At 52.7% G+C, this 19,465-nt stretch overlaps 5 protein-coding genes across 8 annotated transcripts in view; 3 read left to right on the top strand and 2 right to left on the bottom strand.

Moving 5' to 3' along the window:
- The window catches only part of gbe1b (glucan (1,4-alpha-), branching enzyme 1b), a 26,190-nt gene extending 24,170 nt beyond the window's left edge, over nucleotides 1-2,020 (top strand). Inside the window, exons 15-16 of the mRNA XM_061280870.1 lie at nucleotides 138-255; nucleotides 1,343-2,020. Coding sequence (XP_061136854.1) covers nucleotides 138-255; nucleotides 1,343-1,405 — 181 coding nt within the window. The 3' untranslated portion in view covers nucleotides 1,406-2,020. The remainder of the gene's footprint in view (nucleotides 1-137; nucleotides 256-1,342) is intronic.
- A 135-nt stretch (nucleotides 2,021-2,155) lies between these two features.
- LOC133155500 (high affinity cationic amino acid transporter 1-like) lies at nucleotides 2,156-6,226 on the top strand. Its single transcript, XM_061280876.1, has 12 exons — nucleotides 2,156-2,784; nucleotides 3,013-3,402; nucleotides 3,468-3,626; nucleotides 3,722-3,893; nucleotides 3,962-4,095; nucleotides 4,227-4,449; nucleotides 4,542-4,681; nucleotides 4,763-4,865; nucleotides 4,939-5,120; nucleotides 5,254-5,405; nucleotides 5,487-5,595; nucleotides 5,685-6,226. The coding sequence occupies exons 2-12, from the start codon at nucleotides 3,033-3,035 to the stop codon at nucleotides 5,783-5,785; spliced, it is 1,845 nt and encodes a 614-aa protein (XP_061136860.1). The 5' UTR covers nucleotides 2,156-2,784; nucleotides 3,013-3,032; the 3' UTR covers nucleotides 5,786-6,226.
- Nucleotides 6,227-6,274: 48 nt separating this feature from the next.
- On the top strand, nucleotides 6,275-14,778 carry mtus2b (microtubule associated tumor suppressor candidate 2b). 3 transcript variants are annotated; one of them, XM_061280869.1, is made up of 15 exons: nucleotides 6,275-6,303; nucleotides 6,439-6,517; nucleotides 7,575-8,846; nucleotides 8,936-9,080; nucleotides 9,153-9,323; nucleotides 10,195-10,278; nucleotides 10,672-10,862; nucleotides 12,223-12,289; nucleotides 12,389-12,603; nucleotides 12,667-12,772; nucleotides 12,843-12,916; nucleotides 12,983-13,081; nucleotides 13,197-13,316; nucleotides 13,424-13,521; nucleotides 13,602-14,778. In XM_061280869.1, exons 3-15 carry the CDS (start codon nucleotides 7,671-7,673, stop codon nucleotides 13,807-13,809), a joined length of 2,754 nt encoding a protein of 917 aa, XP_061136853.1. In that variant the 5' UTR covers nucleotides 6,275-6,303; nucleotides 6,439-6,517; nucleotides 7,575-7,670; the 3' UTR covers nucleotides 13,810-14,778. The 3 variants fall into 3 exon arrangements, with proteins under 3 accessions (XP_061136853.1, XP_061136851.1, XP_061136852.1); XM_061280867.1 differs by having other exon boundaries at nucleotides 13,421-13,521; XM_061280868.1 differs by lacking the exons at nucleotides 6,275-6,303; nucleotides 6,439-6,517 and adding an exon at nucleotides 7,326-7,442 and having other exon boundaries at nucleotides 13,421-13,521.
- On the bottom strand, nucleotides 14,775-16,905 carry LOC133155501 (stomatin-like). 2 transcript variants are annotated; one of them, XM_061280877.1, is made up of 7 exons: nucleotides 16,594-16,905; nucleotides 16,335-16,486; nucleotides 16,182-16,254; nucleotides 16,019-16,101; nucleotides 15,738-15,941; nucleotides 15,534-15,668; nucleotides 14,775-15,163 (listed from the first exon to the last, which is right to left on the bottom strand). In XM_061280877.1, the coding sequence occupies exons 1-7, from the start codon at nucleotides 16,673-16,675 to the stop codon at nucleotides 14,975-14,977; spliced, it is 918 nt and encodes a 305-aa protein (XP_061136861.1). In that variant the 5' UTR covers nucleotides 16,676-16,905; the 3' UTR covers nucleotides 14,775-14,974. The 2 variants fall into 2 exon arrangements, with proteins under 2 accessions (XP_061136861.1, XP_061136862.1); XM_061280878.1 differs by having other exon boundaries at nucleotides 16,335-16,438.
- Nucleotides 16,906-17,061: 156 nt separating this feature from the next.
- LOC133155502 (mitochondrial ornithine transporter 1-like) lies at nucleotides 17,062-19,367 on the bottom strand. Its single transcript, XM_061280879.1, has 7 exons — nucleotides 19,092-19,367; nucleotides 18,916-18,993; nucleotides 18,246-18,495; nucleotides 18,013-18,153; nucleotides 17,750-17,922; nucleotides 17,523-17,681; nucleotides 17,062-17,460 (listed from the first exon to the last, which is right to left on the bottom strand). The coding sequence occupies exons 2-7, from the start codon at nucleotides 18,968-18,970 to the stop codon at nucleotides 17,339-17,341; spliced, it is 900 nt and encodes a 299-aa protein (XP_061136863.1). The 5' UTR covers nucleotides 18,971-18,993; nucleotides 19,092-19,367; the 3' UTR covers nucleotides 17,062-17,338.
- Nucleotides 19,368-19,465: the final 98 nt, after the last annotated feature.

The raw sequence follows: 19,465 nt of genomic DNA, 5'->3' as shown, positions 1-19,465 counted from the left end.
CTTGTACCAAATGAATTCAAATCAATTAAGGTGAATAAATCGATGAATAAATCAACATTATAAAACTAAATGGAATGACTTAATTGCCTGCTTTGCCTCCAGTTGTGGCTTCACTTCCCTTAACCACGGCGCGCCAGGTACAAAATCAAGCTGGACAGTGACGACGACGCGTACGGAGGCCACGGGCGCTTGAACCACAGCACCGAGTTCTTCTCGGAGCCACAGCCCTTCAACGGACGTGCCCATTCCATGAAGGTACTCGTCGGTTCCGGGTTGTCCGCACTGCGCCGAAGGCTAAAGCCAAGTCACGCGACGTTAGCCGACCGACGCTGCTCCTCGGATGTTCCTCCATGCCCAATGAAAGCATTTTCACCCAAGAAAACACTCTGGCTCCTCATTAGAATCCGCTCGCTGCATTTGCCGACATAAAGAACGTAAATTATTCAGCCTGTTACCTTTTCATGTGCGGCGTGGAGAAGAGCTAAAAAGGGGAACGACTCAAGGCGCCGGTTTTGTTTACGTGAACTCGGCGTGAACCTCGTCGCCAAGCAGATAAGGATGCCGCTGCTTTGCTTTCTCATCAAGGAGCAACCTTTCCTCTACCTCGGCGGCCTCTTAGGTGAAAGGTCACATTAGCCAGCCGGGAAAGTGAGCGAGGCGGAGTTCAAAACAAACGCTTCGACTTTAGTTTTGTTAATGAAACGTAATGGGACGCGGCGGCGGGCGGGCGGGCGGGCGGGCGGGCGAGCGAGCGAGCGGCCGCCAAAATGACCCAGCAGCAGCAGCAGCAGCTCCGAAGCACAGTACCCCGTTTAATTGTTTACGGCACGGCTCTCGCTCCGGCGCCGGTAACTCTGTGGGGAAATCGAAGGGGTTTTTATGCCCGCCTGCCTGACTGTTTTCTTTCTTTTTCATGAGATGACTAATGGCGCTCGGTGGCTCTTGGCCTGCCGAGCGTGCGCGGAATATCAAACCACTTGATCAAAGAGCTGATTAGTGACACACGCCTTGTTCTCAAAATAAATGCGTCGGTCTGCGTGATCTTTACATGCCCACTTATTCGTAGTTTGAAGCGTCCATCTTCATTTATACACCATCTCCTTAATGTTGTCTAGCTTGCACGACGGCTTTCATCTTGATTCGAGTGGCTTATGCGTTTTGGTCTGCTTGCTTTTTTTTTTTTTTTTTTATCGCATACTCCAAAATGTGTGGCCTCAACACAAGTCACTATCACTTATCAATGTTTAGGCAGATTTCTTTATTGTTGTTGGGAAGGGAGGGTGCTTTTCGCAAGGTCCGCTGTGTAGCCACTATTAACACGTTGACCTTTTCCCCCCCCCAGGTGTACATCCCCTGTCGGACTGCCCTTGTGCTGGCCAATGAGGAGATCAATTACTGTTATTAGAGGCCTACGGACACACACACACACACACACACACACACACACACACAGTCTCATTGATGATATGATTTTATTTTGCACTTTTGGATGTTGATGTACGTATGTTTTCTTTGTGTGGGTGCCGCTTCTTTCCGTGAAGGCTCCCTTTACACATATTGTCTTGATGAATTGCTTCAAAATGGTTTGCCGTCAGGTTCACTCACACTTTGCGAAGACTTCAAAACAACCTCGGCAAAGTTGCTTAGTGGGGACCCTGAAGGTCCGTTCACCAAAATACACTGTAGTCTTGGGCAGAAGCAGCAAAAACCTTTGGGCTTGTGCGAAACTGCTGTCAAACCTCTGATTCCTAAGTTGACAGGAGGCTCATTAGTCAATGTTGAATGCACCAGGGTACATGCAAAAGTTTCGTTTCATGTCCAGCAGGTCACAATCCACATTTCAAGGTGTTTTGTGCTAAGGTGACACCGTGACAGTATTTACCAGCACTTCACTCATTTGTGGGGGCATTGTAGTGATTAACATGCTGTAATTTGCACAGAAATGGAATATGAAAGGATATTTGGACCTCATTTGCAAGTGTTGTTTTTGCAGTGTGGAATATTAAATGGTGCAACATTCCTCTCTGTCCTCGTTCCATTAGATGAGCAGCTCGAAAAGGTTTCGGAAGCTGGCTGCTCAAGAGCCACTTCCTTGTCGTGAGCGCCATCTGTTGTTGGAATGTGGTTATTACAGTCCAACTTTCCATTTTCGCTTTTATCACTAATGACGCCTATTTGGAACGGCCACCAATGACGCCTATTTGGAATGGCTGGCACGCACCCTACGAATGGCTTGTGAAAAAGGGCGCACGCTCTTAGCTGAGCGTCAGCACGAAGGCTATGGCGAGCTTTGAAATGACTGACGTTAAAGACACGACGCCCGCCCGCCATGTAGACGTCCCAGGGCCTCTCGTTGCACATATAGCGAGGAAAGAAGTCGCGAGTGTATATTTGCGCTCTCATCGAAGCTGTACCGGAAGTCGCCTCCGGTCAAGTAAGCCCCTGCAGGTGGACTTTCCTCCACAGGGTGGCGCCAGAAACAACGCTTACTCTCGGAATCCAAATCAGGCAGGCAGCTTGGGTTTATCTTGGGTCAAAAGTAAGAGAAACGTTCCGTGATGAATGCTTACCAATACTAGGGGTCTAGCTATTGGTCGAAAGATGGCATCTACCGCACGAACTGGATGCAATCAACTTGGGTGGATTTTGCAAGTGAAGTCGAAGCCAATGGATGGAGTCTTCCCCTTTCGGCTCCTGCCACGATATGAACGCTCTGCGTTTCACACCTCGCAGCAGTAGAAACCAGTGGCTATCTCCAAATCCTTTCTTCGGTAGAACTTTCAGGTATCTATACTTTTTGATTTGACGGACTTATTGATTTGACTGCTGGCTTCTTAATCGTCGTTTGAAAACATCGGTAGCATCCACATCTGACTGTCAATTGTTACTTTTGATGTTGACAATGTCAAAAACAAGATGTCGAGAGAGCTAACGTGAGCCATGTATTCTGTGTAGGCCCCTTTTCAGGTTGTTGTGCGTGCTCCTAATTGTTTGCTCCCATTTTGCCAACAGCAGCCCATCTCTCGAGTGCCATGATTGGGGAAACCCTTAAGCGCATGGGGAGGCAGCTGGTGCGCGTCAAGGCGCTGGACTCGGGGAGCGAAGAAAGCCGCCTGTCGCGCTGCCTCAACACCTTCGACCTGGTGGCGCTGGGCGTGGGCAGCACGCTGGGCGCCGGCGTCTACGTGGTGGCCGGCAACGTGGCCAAAGAAAGTTCGGGGCCCGCCATCGTCCTGTCCTTCCTCATTGCGGCGCTGGCGTCCATCCTGGCCGGCCTGTGCTACGCCGAATTTGGCGCCCGCGTGCCCAAAACGGGCTCGGCGTACCTTTACACTTATGTGGCGGCCGGAGAGTTGCTGGCCTTCATCACCGGATGGAACCTCCTCATGTCGTATGCCATCGGTGAGACATTTCGCCAAAGACTTGCATTTCGACTTCATCCGTCATTTTGTCTCCTTTGTCCTCAGGTACTTCGAGCGTGGCCAAAACGTGGAGCGCCACTTTCGACACGCTCATCGGAGGCAAAATCGGGAGGTGGAGCAAAAGCAACTTCCCCATGAACTTCCCTGGCGTCCTGTCCGAATACGCCGACGTCTTTTCAGTGTGTCTCGTCTTCGTTATGACAGGTCACGATGGCTCCAAAACACACATGGGACCTTTCTCTCCAAATATTTTGCACAAAATGGATGATTTGAACTCGGAATATATTGAACGTTTCCAGGCCTCCTTGGCTTTGGCGCCAAGGAGTCTGCGCTGGTGGGCAAAATTTTCACCAGCATCAACATCTTGGTTCTCGTAACCGTAATGCTCAGCGGGATGATCAAAGGAGATGCCCAAAACTGGAAGGTGGACCCAGAGGAGATCCTGCGCGCCGCCATGGCGTCCTCACCTAAGTGAGCGACTTCATTGGCCACAAACGTAATCCAATGTGCTCCGCTCATGAGCTTTTGTGCTTTTTCAGTGCAACAAATCATTGGTCTTTGAAGGGAAGTCTGGGCGCAGGGGGCTTCATGCCTTTCGGCTGGACGGGGGTCTTCTCCGGGGCCGCCACTTGCTTCTACGCCTTCATTGGCTTTGAATGCATCGCCACTTCAGGTGGGTGCAAATGAATATTTGTTTTGCAAGAAACGGAAGAGGAAGCACCATTTTCCGAGTGCTGCTGCCCTCTAGTGGCGCTCTTGGGTACTGCTCAAATGAATCGGAACCAAGGCTCGGTGTCCGTCCAGGTGAGGAGGTGAAGAACCCGCAGAAGGCCGTCCCCGTCGGCATCGTGAGCTCGCTGCTCATCTGCCTGCTGATGTACGTGGGCGTGTCCACCGCCCTCACCCTCTTGATGCCGTACTACCTCCTGGACGCGCAGAACCCGCTGCCGGTGGCCTTCACGCACGTGGGCTGGCCCTTTGCCACCAACGCCGTGGCCGCCGGCTCTCTCTGCGCGCTCTCCACCAGGTCACGCGCCGGCCGGCCGGTCGTCGTCCTCCTTATTTGAGGGAAAGAAAACGTGGTGACGTATCCACTTGCTTGCTTTCGCCCACGTGTAGTTTACTGGGCGCCATGTTCCCCATGCCCAGAGTGATTTGGGCCATGGCAGAGGACGGCCTGCTCTTCAAATGTTTGAGCAGAATCAACGGTCGCACCAAAACGCCTCTCATAGCGACCATGGTGTCCGGCGGCGTCTCGGGTGAGTCCCGAACCGGACCGAGTTTGACATCAGCAGCAGCAGTTGACACGGGTGGCAACGTTGTCGTGGTTGCCGCCGCAGCCGTGATGGCCATGTTGTTTGACTTGAAGGATCTGGTGGACCTGATGTCCATCGGCGCTCTGCTGGCTTACACGCTGGTGGCCGCGTGCCTGCTGGTGCTCAGGTCCGTCCGTCCGTCTGTGAAACTTTGGGCGAGACGTCCAACGTCGGGTCTAAAATGAAGCGCAATGTGAAAGGTACAAGGCTGACAGGAGCGCCCCCTACGAGATGGATGTTGGCGAGCAAGAGGTGGAGGGCGAGGGCGACGGCCGGGTTAAGGAAGATCTCTGCGCCACCGTCGGGTGGCTGGTGCTACACCCGGATAAAGAACCCTCTCCTCGCTCCGGGTTCGCCGTCACCATTTGCACCAGCATCGTCGGTACAAAGTGAAACAATCGATTGGCATCTTGACGTTGAAACCAAATTCCTGCTTTGGGTTCTTGCACTGAACTTGACTTGTTGCTGCCAATGAGGCATCAAGCAGCTTGTTGAGTTTGCTTTTGCTCCGGCAGTGGTCTTGGCGTTCCTCTTCAGCGCCGTGGCGGTGACAGGCAGGCGAGCCTTGTGGCGCTCCATCCTCCTGGGCGCCATCTTCCTGGCGTGCGTAGGCGTCACCGCTGTGCTGTGGAGGCAGCCGCAAAACAAGAGCAGGCCCACCTTCAAAGTGATTCTTCTTCCTTCCTTCCTTCCAAGCAACCTTTGACTTGTGCTCTCTCTGGCCTAACGTGGCGCTGTCTTCTTGTAGATCCCTCTGGTGCCCATCCTGCCTGTGGTGAGCGTGTTGATCAATAGCTACCTGCTGACGCAGCTCCTGGCGGGACCTTGGGTGCACTACACCACCTGCATGGCCATAGGTGCTTCTGCTTATTGAAGCTTCTTGTTCTGCTGTGTTTGTTTCCTTCTTAAAAGGGGTCGGATGTCACGTCAGTGTTTCCTTGTGCAGGTTTGCTCATCTACTTCTGCTACGGCATTCGTAAGAGCACGCAGGCAGAGTGGAACAAGGCGCCCGAATGCAGACTGGACGGCCGCGGAGACGAGTTGTGATTTTCCAGCGAACGTTTTGAAGACCGTTGCCAAAACACAGCATCTGCCCCATTTACACTTACAGAATCACTTTTGTTTGAATTCTTGACCCGATTTCTCGTCTATGCCATGAATAATGTTTTCTTTTTTTTGGAAGATCCGTTTTTTTCGAAGGCCTTGGCCCACATTCCAACCTTGAGCATCTTCTGCTAAGCACTACCTGTCATCCTATCTCCTTGAATGAGTAAATGTTTACTTTTAGCTTGGCCTGTCTGTCAACTTAGTTCTTGATCCTATTTATAATATTCTCCAACTTGTGGATTGTCCTTGACTAATGACTTGAATGTGCACATTGGTTGTGAGCGTAGAATAGAGCTGAAATGAAAAACGACGTCATTTGATTGACAGCAGTGCACAGCTAATGTTAAAGTTCCTAAAAATAAAGGAGAACCTCAAATCCAAGTAGAATGATTTCTTCCATTGTGTGCAGGTAATTGCTGACGTTCCACATATGACCACCAGAGGGCGAACGCGCGCAGGTGGGCGTTGCATCCCCCTCCTCTTCCTCCTCTTCATCACCGACCGCCTGTCATTTCTTTCTTTTCTTTTTTTCCCGCTGGATGCTGCCGACCGCGCGTCCTCATCTCATCACGATTATCATCAACGAACGGAAGCTGGTTCTTCGCATGCATGCTCCGTGAGAACTTTTCTTCCCGTTGACCTCGTTGATTTTTGCTGGAATGAAGATTTGAGGTGAGCTTGCACTGTGAGGATGGTGTTGGAGCTGTCTGTGCGTGTTGCTTCTGCAAAGGTGGCTCGTCTCACTCTTCTTTTTCAGGATTGCATCCCAATTGCAAAATAGCTTGCAATGTGTCTTTTAGGCTCGCTCTTGGCATTCGCAAAACAATTGCTATCTAATGATTCTCTGCATGCATATCTTGCCTCAGACCTGCTGCGTGGCAGACAAGAAGGTGGGGTGAAGCCAAAGTGATGCCTCCCTCGCTACCTCCCTCCATTTCTAACCTCAATATTTCATGAGGCTTCCAGGCGGGCTCACGTCAAGCCTCTAAATCATCCGTAAACTCAAACGTTTTTGGAGTGAGCTGCTTTATTGCAATTAGAAGCTCTCAGGTTGCGGACCTCTGGAGTAGGCAGGTGCCGGGCGAGATGACCTACACAACAATAAGGAGCAGGCAGGGGGAGGGGCAGCGGAGGTGGAAGTGTGTTCGGAGGCATGGAGACGTTTGAACTACTCCCCTCCGGACGGCGTTATAGAGCTCGGTACGCCAAAACCAGCAGACACAGAGACAGCTTCTTCCCCCAGGCTGTTGCTCTGATGAACTCACACCACTCATAGAGTCTCAGAGACATTACTGTGCAATAACATCCTGCTCCTCACACCTTCTTGAATTTGTCTACACTGTTTTTGCATTATTCACATGTCCTGAATGTTGTTAGTCACCTAAATGTTGAACAGAGGGTGTGTTTCTACCGAAGTCAAATTCCTTGTTTGGCACGCTCAAACATGGCGAATAAAAAACTCTTGAATCTTGAATCTTGAATGAGGACATCAATTTCCCGCGTCTCCAAGGCGCTGTGAAGGCGGCGGCGGCGGCGGCGCATCGGGGCTGTTATCTTCTCCCTCCGAGCGTAATAAACGCAATCCAGTGTTTCAAATGTAGGTGTCCCAACAGTAGCAAGGAACGGAGAAAAGCACAACTCATACAAGTGCTCAATTGTCATTTCATACCACACTTCATTAGGTTCATCAGCCAACTCCAGCAGCAGGTAACTCTCCAACTTTTTGCAGGTTCTGAGCCGGCATGATGGTCCTTCAGTCGACTGGACCCGCACACGAGTAAACTTGCCCTTCCGGGAGGTGGGTGGACAAACACCCAAGTCTGAAATGTGCGAGAGAGCCGTGCCCTTGCGGGACGACAACGTGGCGGAGGACGCGCCGGCCGACGGGAACGCCAACGACATCAGGACGGATGGCGAGGGAGGCGGCGATGGCGGCGGCGATGGCGGCGGCGACAGCTCCGGCGGAAGCCGCGCCCTGTCCCAACTGGACAAAGGGGTCATCCGGGGAACCAACTCCCAGTGCGATGACCCCGAGTTGGCAGAGTTTGAGATGCTGGAGTGTCAGGAGCTGGAGGCCTACCTGGTGGAGGACGGAGAAGACTTTGTCGGGCTGAGGGAGCACGCCAAGGATCAGCCGCCTTCCGCTAGCAAAACGGCGGCAGAGCCAGCGACCGACGTCGACAACCAGGGCGAGAACATGGCTGAGTCCTGGGTGGATCTCAACTTGAATTCCACCAAGGATCTCGCCCACGAGCGGAACAGGAACAACAACCAGAAGAATAAAGCCGTCCCAAACGCCGCCAGCGATAAAAGCGCAAGAGCGGACGGGAGCCCTCGCAGAAGCAAAGCGGTGGCAGCGCCGCCGCCGCCGCCGCCGCCTAAAGTAGTCAAGACGCAAGGCTCTTTTGATAACTCCTTGAAAAAACAGAACTCCTTTGAGAGGAGCTTCAAAAAGCAGCTCTCCTTTGAGCGCACCTTCAAGAAGCAGTTGTCCTTTGAAAATTACACAAAGAATTGCGCAAAGAGCTCCTTGGAGAACATCTCCCGTTCCTCCAGCCTGGAGAGGCGGAAGGCGTGGGGAAGCTCCAATCGGCCGCTCGCTCCGCCGTCGCCCAGGAAGCAAGCGCCCGCCTCTCCGGCCAAGGGCCAGAGCGGTTGGGCGCCCAAGACCGTTCTGGCTAGCGGCATACCCAAAAGTGTGCTTCCTCTGCAGAAAGACTCTGACGCCAGGAGGTCGTGTTCCCCACCAAAGCCCCAAAACACCCGTCCCAAAATGATCACCTGCGTACGCCAAAATCAGCCAGGAAAAGCGCAGGCGGCGCCTGAAGCCAGCGTGCACCTGCATCCGAAGCACTCCACGGCAGCTCATGCAGATCCCAAGCACGGACATGTGTCCAAAGGCTCAGCCCTCTTTGACAAGCACAGAGAGGACGTGTCTGGGATGAAAGTTGGAGCCAGCAGTGGTTCTCATCAGGACATTCCCGGGAAATGGCCCCAGGAGGTAAGACTTGAGTTGGACCGCCTTGGCGTCTCCATTGACTGTATCTCCAACCTTGACTGAAGTGTCTTCACCACACTTTGACCTCTCAGGACGGAGTCAGCATCTACCGCTCCCCCAGACGTGCCAGGCCTCAGATGGGGCTGGGCGCTGTCACCAGACAACCCACGGCCAAAACGCCAGGTCGAAAGTCGTCCTCGGCGCCGCTCGGACCTCACGGTTGCCAGGAAGCTTCAGGCGAGCGGATTGCCTGCTTCTGTTGCTCGCTCAGCCGCCGCTACTTGAACGGTGTTGGCCGTGTGTCCTCAGGGGAACAAAGGAGGTCAGGTCCAGAGAGCTCCCCCAGGAGCCTTTTGCTTCAATCCGGCCAGTCCGGTCTTCGTCCTCCGGGTTTCTCCGCCCTTCCTCCTGCCAGAGTGAGCGGCGCCGGCGTCACGAAGACCTCGTCGTCCATGTCCGGTGACAGCAATACTTGGCGGAGTAAGTTGATATCCCAAAAACGGCAAACTTGTGTCAGGTAGCCAACGCAAGCACAATTGTTTTGGAAATGGCACGCATCCAAGTTTGAGCTTAGCCCATTTAGCCAAGTTCGGAGCTAGCTTGCTGTCAATGTTCACAACTTGAACGTGCATGCAAAAGTGGGTCAGTCAAAAGACAAGAGTGCCATCCACCCCCACTATTGATAGTAGGCCTTTAGGCTGCGTCAAATCACTGCCAAATTTCAACTGTCTTCGGGACAACCGAGGATTATTATTGGGACTGCAGTCATGTGTTACCAAAAAAACAACAAGATGGATGGAACCGCACGTGGACTCCATGAACAAGATTTGGCCCACTTCCAATAAGAGTGGAAAAAGCGCCATCTGCCCAAGCACGCTCCCTGGTGATTGTTGCAGGGAACACACCGTTATGAACATTTTCATGCAAATGAAACATGACACATTGGATCAATAATTCACATGTTATTTGGTGGACGTTCAATGTGGCTAGCCCGGTGGCAGGGCACATGCTATTTCTTATTTTCAGATAGCAGTTAGTCCACATTCTTGCTGATATGACCAGAAACGTGGCTAAACCTTTATAACAAGCATGATGACGCTTCCCAAACAAACATAAATGTCACAAAAGAACAAAGATAGATTGATTGCACTAACTACTACATCGTTTTCGGAGCAGAATACGGATGTGCACCCCCTAGCGGTCAGAGGTGGAGTAACGACAAGTTTGTTCCGAGGAATTCCACAAGATTATATCACATTCGAAACAAATGGAAAGCAGTTGAAAGATTTTTTGAGTCCTGTTTTCCATTCAACGACCTCCAAAGTTGTTAACTCTGTTTTTCTTCGCGCAGCCTGGAGAAGAGAGACGCTGAAGGAGTCAGAGGCGTCCTCCCCGAAAAAATCTGCAGTGGTTCCGCCTAAGCCTCAATCCCCTGGTGAGTCCCTGCAGATCACGTTGCCCTCCACGACGCGTGTGTGAAACAGCATTGGCTGTTTGTAACCTGTTTTGCGAGGGGGGGGGAAGAAGGCATTGATCCGTGAAAGCGTCGTTGCCCGTTTTCACGTCACCATCCATCTTGGCAAGCACTTGATTAGCGGAGCTCGCCTGCTGTCGCCATGGCAACTGACTCCGGCCATCCTGCTGCATGACTATAGCACCGCGCACGTCAGCTGCCTTACACCACTTCCAGTCATGACGCGTGTTAGCCCCCAAAGAATTCATGACTCAAATCGGCCACTCTTTTCAGCTTTTGAAAAAGTCCACAGCCGCTGTCTCGTGCAAAATGCTCAGCGGGAATCATTGGGCCAACATGTGAAATCATTTGTAGCTCCTGCGTTGGCCGGCGCTGCCCGCGGACGCTGCGGGTCGTCGCAGGAAGTGGACCGGGCCCTCGTCAAGCTGCTGCGGGAACGCTGCGAGCAGCAAGCGCGCCGGCTAAACAGCCTGCAGGCGCAGCTGAAGAAGGCCTCGCTGTGCATGAGCGTCTTCTCCATCACCACGCAGCACTTCTGCCACAAGGTACGTGCCACAGCAAAGTGGCAAATTGGTGGCGTGTGGCCCAAATGCTAACGCTGATTGCTCATTGTTGCTAACACTGCAGTATTATGACGCTTACTGTATATTAGCATTTATAGTGATGCTGGCTAAGTATGTTTGTTTGTTTGTTTGTTTTGGTAGCACATGGTTGGAAGCACTTCATGCATCCCCCAAATGGGTGTGCGCACTTCTGACTGCTGGGCGTTGAAAGGGTTAAGGAAAGAAGCACTGGGCGTGCCCCGTTGAGTCGGCCTTACCCAGTCTTTGTTGCAGACGCTAGCAGACGAGAGGAGGCTTAGCCTCCCGCCCTCCCTACCTCCCTCCCTCCCTCCTCCTTGTCCTCCCCCGCCTCCTCATTCTGCATCCTCCTGCCGGCGGAGGGATGCTGCAGTCAGTCCGCGAGTGTTTATGGGCCATCGCTGTTCTCGGCCGCCTTGTCTGGATGGCACGGTAAAGCCGGCAGGCGGTGAATCCCTTGACGAACGTGTGATTATGTGCGTGCATGCGTGCTTTTCTTTGTATTTATTGGAAGGATTGTGCCGAGTCAGAGCCTCAGCGCTCTTTCTCGACGGTGCGCTTTGCCGGATCGCTACTCGGCTTGCTAGCTCTTAATGAAGTTATGCTAATGAGTCTTAAGTGGATTGGAAACTTACCGAAGCTTTGTGTCGGTGTGCTAAATTGAGGTCGTGAAGAATGTGTGCGTGTGTGTGGGTGTGTGTTCGATTTGATATCATTGGAATATACAACGGTGGGGGTCGCAACATAATCGGATATAAATGAAAAATAGTTCAACAAAGATATTGCTCTGTCACAAAATGTCATTCTTGAAGGACAAAAATGAACCAAGTCAAATGAGTTTCCCCCACAGCCCAAAGTTCCAGATGACCTTAAAATGGGCCACTTTGTCGAATGGATCCGTTTGGCCTGCAAAGGAGCAGGAGGCTTGACTCAATCAACCACGTTGAGTGTTTGGGTGCACGGCAGCGGCGCCACGGCACTCAGCCGCAGTTAGTTGAGCTGGATCATCCGCAATTTTAAGGATGGACTCCTTCCAAGGTGTCAGTCTGAATACATGAATGACACCTTGGAAAATGTTGCCATGGCAAGGACGGACGGGGGAGGATTCGAATGGAGGTCACATGACTCTCCGGAGAGCGCAGTCAGCGGGCGGCAGGCAGGGTGGGACGGGCAGGGTGGGGGCGAGCGAGGCGATTGGATGAGGAGTAAGGCACCGATATACGGATGAGGTCATAAGCTGCTCTTGAAAATGGCCTTTCATTTTCTGTCACGGAGAAATAAAGCAGAACGCACCGCTCCCTCCCTCGCTCACGCTGTGTTGTAGAGCGAGAGTGCAGCTGTGAGGGAAGAGGAACTGTCCCAGGAGCTCGCCAGGATCAGGGATGAAGTGGGTGAGTGACCAGAGCCTGGTCGCCGTCGTCGCCGCCGTCCTCCTTAGCCTTCTGCTCTTCTCTTCAATTTGGAGTGATTGCTTGCGTGATGCGCGCTAGCTTTCAGCGTGTCCCACTGGGAGCAGCTGCAGCGGGAGAAGCAGGAGCTGGAGCGCCGTTTCCAGGCCGAGCTCAGGGGCCTGCGGGCCGAGCAGCGGGCGCAGCTGGGAGCGCTGGAGGAGCGGCTGAAGGCGCAGCACGCCGACGACAACCGCGGCCTGAGGGCCCTCCAGCGCGCCCGACTGGACCACCTCAGGCTGCAGCAGCAGGAGCAGGTGAGCGAGGGCCAGCAGGCCAGCACGAGCCATCTTTCTTCACTTTCCCCTCCCTCGCACCAGATGGAGGAGATGAACGAGAACCACCAGGCCTCCCTGGTGGAGATGGAGGCGACCCACAACGATACGCTGGCCACCCTGCGAGAGGAGCACGACCGCACCGTGAAAAGTAGGACGCGTCAGCGGCACCTGACGCAAAGCGAATATAAAAGAAATGTATCACGCGTGTGCTGTGCCAGATCTGAAGATGGCCCACGAGCAGCAGAGGAAGTCTCTGGAGGAGGACTTTGAGAAGATCAGACTCTCCTTACAGGTTTGAACCGCCGACATCGCATCACGGTGCCGTCGGCGTTCCGAACGTGGCCCTTTGCTGAACCAGGATCAGGTGGACATGCTGACCTTCCAGAACAGGAGCCTGAGGGACCGGGCCAAACGCTTCGAGGAAGCCCTCCGCAAGAGCACCGACGAACAGATCGTGGTGAGGAATCACTCCGTTGAGAATTGTTTCACGGCGGCATGCGCATTCCCTAGCGCAGGTTCGGCGTGGAACTGCGGAGAAAAAGTTGTTCGCAGTCAAACGGACCCGTTTGCAGGATGCTCTGGCGCCATACAAACACATTGAGGAGGACCTGAAGAGCCTGAAGGAGGTGCTGGAGATGAAGAACCAACAAATCCATCAGCAGGACTTGAAGATTACCGAGCTGGAGAAAATAGTAAGATTTGAATTTTCTGATTCAACCATTGCTATCGCTTCATTCATTTGGACGTTTGAAGGATTGAAAGTTGCACACGCACGCTTTGGCCTTGTGTCTTTGAGCAGGCTGAAAAGAACGTTCACCTGGAGGAGCGGGTGCAAGTGTTGCAGCAGCAGAACGAGGACCTGAAGGAACGCATCGACAAGAACCTCGCCGTGTCCAGGTGGGCCCGACAAAATCAGAGGGAAAAGAAAAGGCAAATTCGCCGTTAGCTACGCATGCTAACGCTAAGGTGCGCTGCAGGCAACTTTCAGAAGAGAACGCCAACCTGCAGGTGCACGTGGAGAAGGAGAGCACGGAGAAGAAGCGGCTGAGCCGCACCAACGAGGAGCTGCTGTGGCGTCTGCAGACGGGCGAGCTCAGCCCTCGCATGTCGCCCAGCGGCTCGCCCGTCCACCGCCCGCCCTCCGTGCCCGGCTCGCCCGCCCGCCCGCACTCCTACCACCAGTGACCGCCGCCGCCGCCGCCGCCGCCACCGGACACTTTGTGCAAACGACACTCAGGAGGATTTCTTTTTCTTTTTTTAAAGACACACCTTGGACAAAAGACACACTGACGTTCTCCTTTTGCCTTCATCTGTCGTCTAGCGCGACGGCCGTCCATTTTCTTCCACCCCACCAGCGAGGACCAAATTTCCCATTGCTAATGGGCAACTGGGCAGCTTGCATCTGGTGGCAACCACTCAAGTGAGTTGAGGAACTTGATTTAGACAAAAGTAGTCCTCGATGGCACCACTTGCTAGCAGAGCGGGATAGAAAAGAAATGGCCGGCGGACGGGTGCCTTGCTCAGGGGCTGCACGCCATGCACACCACAGGGATTGAAGCGGTTGAATCCGTCTCATGTTGACAGGAACACGGGTATTTGTAATGTTATGTTTGCTTTGGACTTGCCCCAGATGGCAAAGCCAAGGAATTGATGATGATGATGATCACCATAGCAAATCAGCATTTTGTCCTTATGTGAGGAGAAAGAAAAAGGGATTTGGAATTAAAATCGGCTTCATATGCAGGTAAGCCATTCAATGCCATACTTTTTTCCTCTACAAAATGTGTTCACGGATTTGTATCAAACAAATTTTAAGGAATAATCATTGAAATATGATGAAAACAGCTTAGAGAATTGGATCCCTTCCAATAGGTCGGTAGAATGTTTTAAAAGGCAACCAAATGCCCCTCTTCGGCCGCTACTGGAGTTATAAAGTCTTTGTTTACATTTCTCAAGATTGTATTTGTTGTCTTCAAAGCATGTCCTCGTGCATTTTGGTGATTTCGATTTCTTTGCTAAAAGATGTCTTTGTTTGCTTCATTGCTCTTCCAGCCAAATTGCATGTGTTAGCAAATATATATGTGCGTGTGTGTGTGTGTGTGTTGTCGCCACTCTTTGTACGCTAGCATTAAATCACCACAGAAAATAAATGAATTTTAGTACGTATTTACTTCTATTTTTGATTGACAGTCGATAAGCTTAGTGGAAATTGTGTATGAAATAAAAGACTGCAAAACCAAAGTCAGCTGGCGGCTAATAGAATCACACGCTATGCTTGTGAACTTTGCCGCGTTTGTGGCCATGTTAAGAGGCCATTTGTTGCCGGGGACGACCGCTGCTTTAAAGTTGCTCACTTCCTCATGAAGCTCTGCAGCATGTCCATGGGAAGCGGGAAGACGATGGTTGAGTTTTTCTCCGCGGCGATGCTGTTGAGCGTCTGCAGGTAGCGCAACTGAAGGCCGGACGGAGACTCGGAGATGACAAGCGAGGCCTCCTTCAGGGCGCGGGACGCCTTCATCTCGCCCTCGGCGGCGATGATCTGACAGAAAACGACGATTCGTCAATATGCCGTTTGGTCATGAACTGCAAGTACAGTCAATGCATGCATAATTGCGTCATGTCACTATAGGAGTATAGCTTTGGCGTCCTCTGGTGGCGTATTTGTGCCGAGCGGCCATGTCTGACCTGGGACGATTGATTTCTTCTGGCCGTAGCTTTGTCTGATTGAAAAGAAAGGGCTTTGTTGCCAATTTCAAACGTGTCCTTCAACTACTTTTACCATGAGTAGCAGCTAACAAGCTGACCTCATTGTATCTTTATTCATTGAGTATTTTTTGTGTTGGAGAAAAAATAATAATGATCTGTGGCTTTCATTGGCCAGTTGCAAATGGATGGACGGACGGACGGACCTTGGCCCGGGCCTCCCGACTGGCCTCCGCCTCGGCCGCCATGGCTCTCTGCAGCTGCTGAGGTAACTTGACGTCTTTAATCTCCACTCGTTCCACTTTGATGCCCCACGCGTCGGTGGCTTCGTCCAAGGATTCCTGAGCACCAAGTTCAAATCAACACAAGAGCGGCGGCGGCGAGCGCTAAAACTCTTTTTGCGACGGAACCTGCATGCTGTGCGAGATGCCCTCCCTGTCGGACAGAACCTCGGCCAGGTTCTTGGTGCCCAGCACGTTCCTGAGGGTGGTCTGAGCCAACAGCCGCGTGGACGAGTGCGCGTTGGTTACGTTGGCCACCGACGAGATGGGACACTGGATGCGGAAGTACACCACGCCGTCCACGCACACCGTCACCGAGTCCTTGGTCAAGATCTGAGCGGGTAAGACCGACGGCCAAATAGCGAAGCCGTCAAAAGCAATGTCGTAAGATCAGAGTATCTCCTGGTTACCTCTTGAGGTGGGATGTCAAAGGACACGGTTCTCAGGTCCACTTTCACAAAGTTATCCGTGCAGGGTATAACAAAAAAAAGCCCTGCGGGGAACAGCAAAGACATCCCGCCAAATTATCGGACGAACGCTCGGGAATTCTCCGACCTGACGGATGAGTCCTACCGGGCCCTTTGGCTTTCCTGTCAGCGATTCGACCCAGCCTGAAGATGACGGCTCGTTCGTACTCCTTCACTATCTGCGTTTCGAGAGGAGTCGGATCACTGGAGGTGCAATTTGACACGGGATGAAACCCCGACGAGCGACAAATGCACATACCTTGACACACATAAATATTGTGAGCGGGAAGGTGGCCCCAATGAAGAGGAGCGATACGATCACCAAAATCCAGCCGAAGCAGCCCAGCCCGCTGGAGGTTTTATCTGCGGACCGACACGAGACCACATCTGACTGGCTGGCTTCTCTTGCCCCTTTCCGTGTTGACACAGGCGCTGGTGCTTAGCTACCGTCGCTAACGACACCGCTCTTTTCCAAACATAGCAAGATCGTAGAACAAACATCAAATCATCATCATCACCTTGGACATTGTCCGTGGAGTTTATCTCCAGTTTTCCTTGCGTCGTCACCATGTTGGCCGTGCTTGACGTGGTGGAGATCATCAGAGAGCAGATGTCGCTTTTGTCGTTTCCGAGAGGCGGGACCGGAGGCGACGAGTGCCAACGGGACCGCTACGACGTCTTTGCGCCGTGACCGCCTCACCTGCCGACTCATGAATAATCAAAGAATGGCGTGCAACTCGACACCCGGGCCGTTGGCGTCGCTCTTGGCTCTTGTAACGTGAGCCTATCCCGCACAATCCGCTCACAAACTTAACAAACCACTCGCCGGCGTAACGGCCCGTTGAAGCTATTCTCGGGTCGTGTGCTGTATCTACAAAAATGACATCATTTCCAGCATGAATGTCTCCTATACAGAAGGGACAACCGTTTTTTGCAAAAGTGTGCACACCCTTGAAGACTTTTTTGAAAGAACCAAATTCCCACAATGAAAAGCAACTGAACACAATGGAGTTTTATTATTTACTTATTTGAGTTCATGTCAACAATTGGCATTGAAAACTCCTAGTCTGAGAATGTGCACAATCACGAAGATTGCTCGATTCCAATACACGTGGTATTAGCTTTGGAAAGGTCCATGGTTATGACAGAGCTCGCTAGATGGAGCAGTAGCACCCAAATCTTGTGTTGCAGCATTTTGCCCTGGATTACAAAACGTCTTGTGTTGCTGGAAAAGGTCTCCACCCACCCAAGTCGCGGTCCACCTCAGGCACCCACAGCCTCCATCAGGGACCTCCGCGTGAACTCGTAGGCCAGGAAGAGGGCGCCGTTGGCCGGGAAGGTGCGTATCATGGTGGGCGTGAGGCCCGAGTAAAGAGCCCTGAAGCCTGCGAGAGAGACGGAAGGCACTCGATTGACAGAAACCCGACGGAGCCCTCGTGAATCTTACCCTCGTTGCGCAAGATCCCCGTAAAGGTCTTCAGGAAGCCCTCCTGCCTCCCGGCTAAGGAGTACACCTGGATCCTGGACTTGACGCAGTCCATGGGATAGATCAACAGCCAAAGACAGGCGCCGCCGAAACCGCCGCAGAACATGATCGGCAGAATGCCTGCAAAAGGTGCCAAGGTCGGAAGCGCTCCACCCAAATACCAGTGGGTTCCCACGCACGCCACCTACCGATGCCCTCCTTGTCGGTTCCCATGTAGCGTGCAAAGGCGGAGCGGCTGACTTCGTAGCCGCCGAAGAAGCAGAAGTAGCCCGGGAACTCCCTCACCATGGTGGAGGTCAGACCTTGGTAGAACCCCAGCGGACCGTTTGTCTCCATCACCGACTTCACCACCGTCCAAACTCTGACGGAGTCACAGAAGCGACCCACACCACGCTTACAATCACGACTTCCAGCCGGCGACTTTGAAATGTCAGCTGTCGGCCGCGCGGACCTTCTCTGTCCTCTGGCGATCTTGCCCGAGGCTTCCATCTCGTGCATGGCCTGCAGGCGACATTTGACCAGCTCGGAAGGGCAAAGCACCATGGACGAGAAGATGGAGGCCAGCGAGCCCGAGAATGCTTTCTGAACGTCACTGCTCGGTTGAGAGAAGCGCAAGTCAATGAGAAGGATTTTTCTTTTTGGACGGGCCCACGTCGACACACACACACACACACAAAGCCGCACCTGAGCTGGTCCACGCCGGCCAAGGAGCGCACGGCGTCCTGGCAGAAGCCGTAGCTCAGAAAGAGCACCGAGTTCTCGCAGATGTTGGCAAGCAGTGCCGGGGTGGTGCCCTTGTAGAGGCCGCGCACTCCTTCTTGCCTGAAGGTGGACACCAAGCAGTGAGCGAATCCTCGGTACATGCTGGGGAAGGTCTGCATCTTCACCTTGGTGGTGTCCAGCGGCTGGCCGCTCACGACGCAAGCCGTGCCGCCTGTCGCCGTGCCACAAAACCATGACAGCCTTTAAACAATCGACAACTTACGAGTGGTCTTTTGAGTTTGGAGCTGTCGCTTCATCGTTTTCTTTGCTTTGTGCTTTTCAGATCCTCAGTGAAGTGATCCCAAAAAAAATGAAGGCGCTTGTTGTTCACGCGATCGATCCTCGTCATATTCCCTGAAATATGACAGGTGTGCCCCTTTGGAGTCGTTGCGCAATCGACTGACTCACGGCATGACAGAACCTTGGCCTGGCGCTTCAGCATAATGAACAATTCTACTGGCTTTCATTCAGCCTTGCCAAGAAAGGGGCCGCGCGGAGCGGGAAACCAACCAACCGACCGACGCGTTGAACCGCCGCGACGCGCCGGACGCGACACGCATCAATGCAAATGTTTTGGGGGACTTCAACTTGCCTGCTGCTCCTGCGGTGAAGTCAATGATGGCCTGGAGAATGGGCTGTGGAGCCATGTTGCATCAGCAGCAAGCCAACCCTGCCAAAAGGACGGACAAATGTGTCTGTCCTAAAATGGAAGACAAAGCTTGCAGAAAGATGAAGGATCCAAATATAAGGCTTTCCCTTCCTACTCACCTCCCCCCCTCTCTCCCTCCCAAGCTGCGAAAAGTCCCCCGCAGGAAGTTGCTGCGTGGAATTTAGCGCATACTCCCAAAAGTTGTCTGTCCTGTTTGGATGCGTGCAAAGCGCATCCAAGAGGACATTTCCGTATAAGTAAACAGACGCGCAACGCACCAGAGCCAAAGCGGAGGGAAATAACAGCCCTATTCGAGAGAAAAGAACTTGTCACGTAGTATTGCCTTCTTACTGAGGTCCCGAATCAAAGAAGGAAGGAAGGAGAAAAGCACTCCAATTTGACACTAAATGTTGCAATGCGGAAAATAGTCCGCGCTGTTGCGTTTGGCTGTCTTAGCGCCTTAACGCCACTAAATGTCAGTAGAGTCCTTCGG

The sequence above is a fragment of the Syngnathus typhle genome, linkage group LG6 (assembly GCF_033458585.1).
Source record: "Syngnathus typhle isolate RoL2023-S1 ecotype Sweden linkage group LG6, RoL_Styp_1.0, whole genome shotgun sequence".
NCBI lineage: Eukaryota > Metazoa > Chordata > Actinopteri > Syngnathiformes > Syngnathidae > Syngnathus > Syngnathus typhle.
The sequence above is the reverse complement of the archived record's forward strand: the minus strand, read 5'-3'. Positions and strand labels throughout refer to the sequence as shown.

What these genes read in the sequence shown, in the direction of transcription:
- LOC133155500 (XM_061280876.1), top strand. Translation starts at nt 3,033, where the DNA reads ATGATTGGGGAAACCCTTAAGCGCATGGGGAGGCAGCTGGTGCGCGTC. An exon ending in TCTCGTCTTCGTTATGACAG is followed by an intron (nt 3,627 to 3,721) that starts GTCACGATGGCT and finishes GAACGTTTCCAG; the next exon opens with GCCTCCTTGGCTTTGGCGCC. An exon ending in GGTGTCCGGCGGCGTCTCGG is followed by an intron (nt 4,682 to 4,762) that starts GTGAGTCCCGAA and finishes TTGCCGCCGCAG; the next exon opens with CCGTGATGGCCATGTTGTTT.
- mtus2b (XM_061280867.1), top strand. Translation starts at nt 7,671, where the DNA reads ATGTGCGAGAGAGCCGTGCCCTTGCGGGACGACAACGTGGCGGAGGAC. An exon ending in CCGGGAAATGGCCCCAGGAG is followed by an intron (nt 8,847 to 8,935) that starts GTAAGACTTGAG and finishes TTGACCTCTCAG; the next exon opens with GACGGAGTCAGCATCTACCG. An exon ending in GCCTAAGCCTCAATCCCCTG is followed by an intron (nt 10,279 to 10,671) that starts GTGAGTCCCTGC and finishes AATCATTTGTAG; the next exon opens with CTCCTGCGTTGGCCGGCGCT.
- LOC133155501 (XM_061280877.1), bottom strand. Translation starts at nt 16,675, where the DNA reads ATGATCTCCACCACGTCAAGCACGGCCAACATGGTGACGACGCAAGGA. An exon ending in TTGACATCCCACCTCAAGAG is followed by an intron (nt 15,942 to 16,018) that starts GTAACCAGGAGA and finishes TTACCCGCTCAG; the next exon opens with ATCTTGACCAAGGACTCGGT. An exon ending in GCATCTCGCACAGCATGCAG is followed by an intron (nt 15,669 to 15,737) that starts GTTCCGTCGCAA and finishes CTTGGTGCTCAG; the next exon opens with GAATCCTTGGACGAAGCCAC.
- LOC133155502 (XM_061280879.1), bottom strand. Translation starts at nt 18,970, where the DNA reads ATGGCTCCACAGCCCATTCTCCAGGCCATCATTGACTTCACCGCAGGA. An exon ending in ATCGCCAGAGGACAGAGAAG is followed by an intron (nt 17,923 to 18,012) that starts GTCCGCGCGGCC and finishes TGACTCCGTCAG; the next exon opens with AGTTTGGACGGTGGTGAAGT. An exon ending in AACCGACAAGGAGGGCATCG is followed by an intron (nt 17,682 to 17,749) that starts GTAGGTGGCGTG and finishes CACCTTTTGCAG; the next exon opens with GCATTCTGCCGATCATGTTC.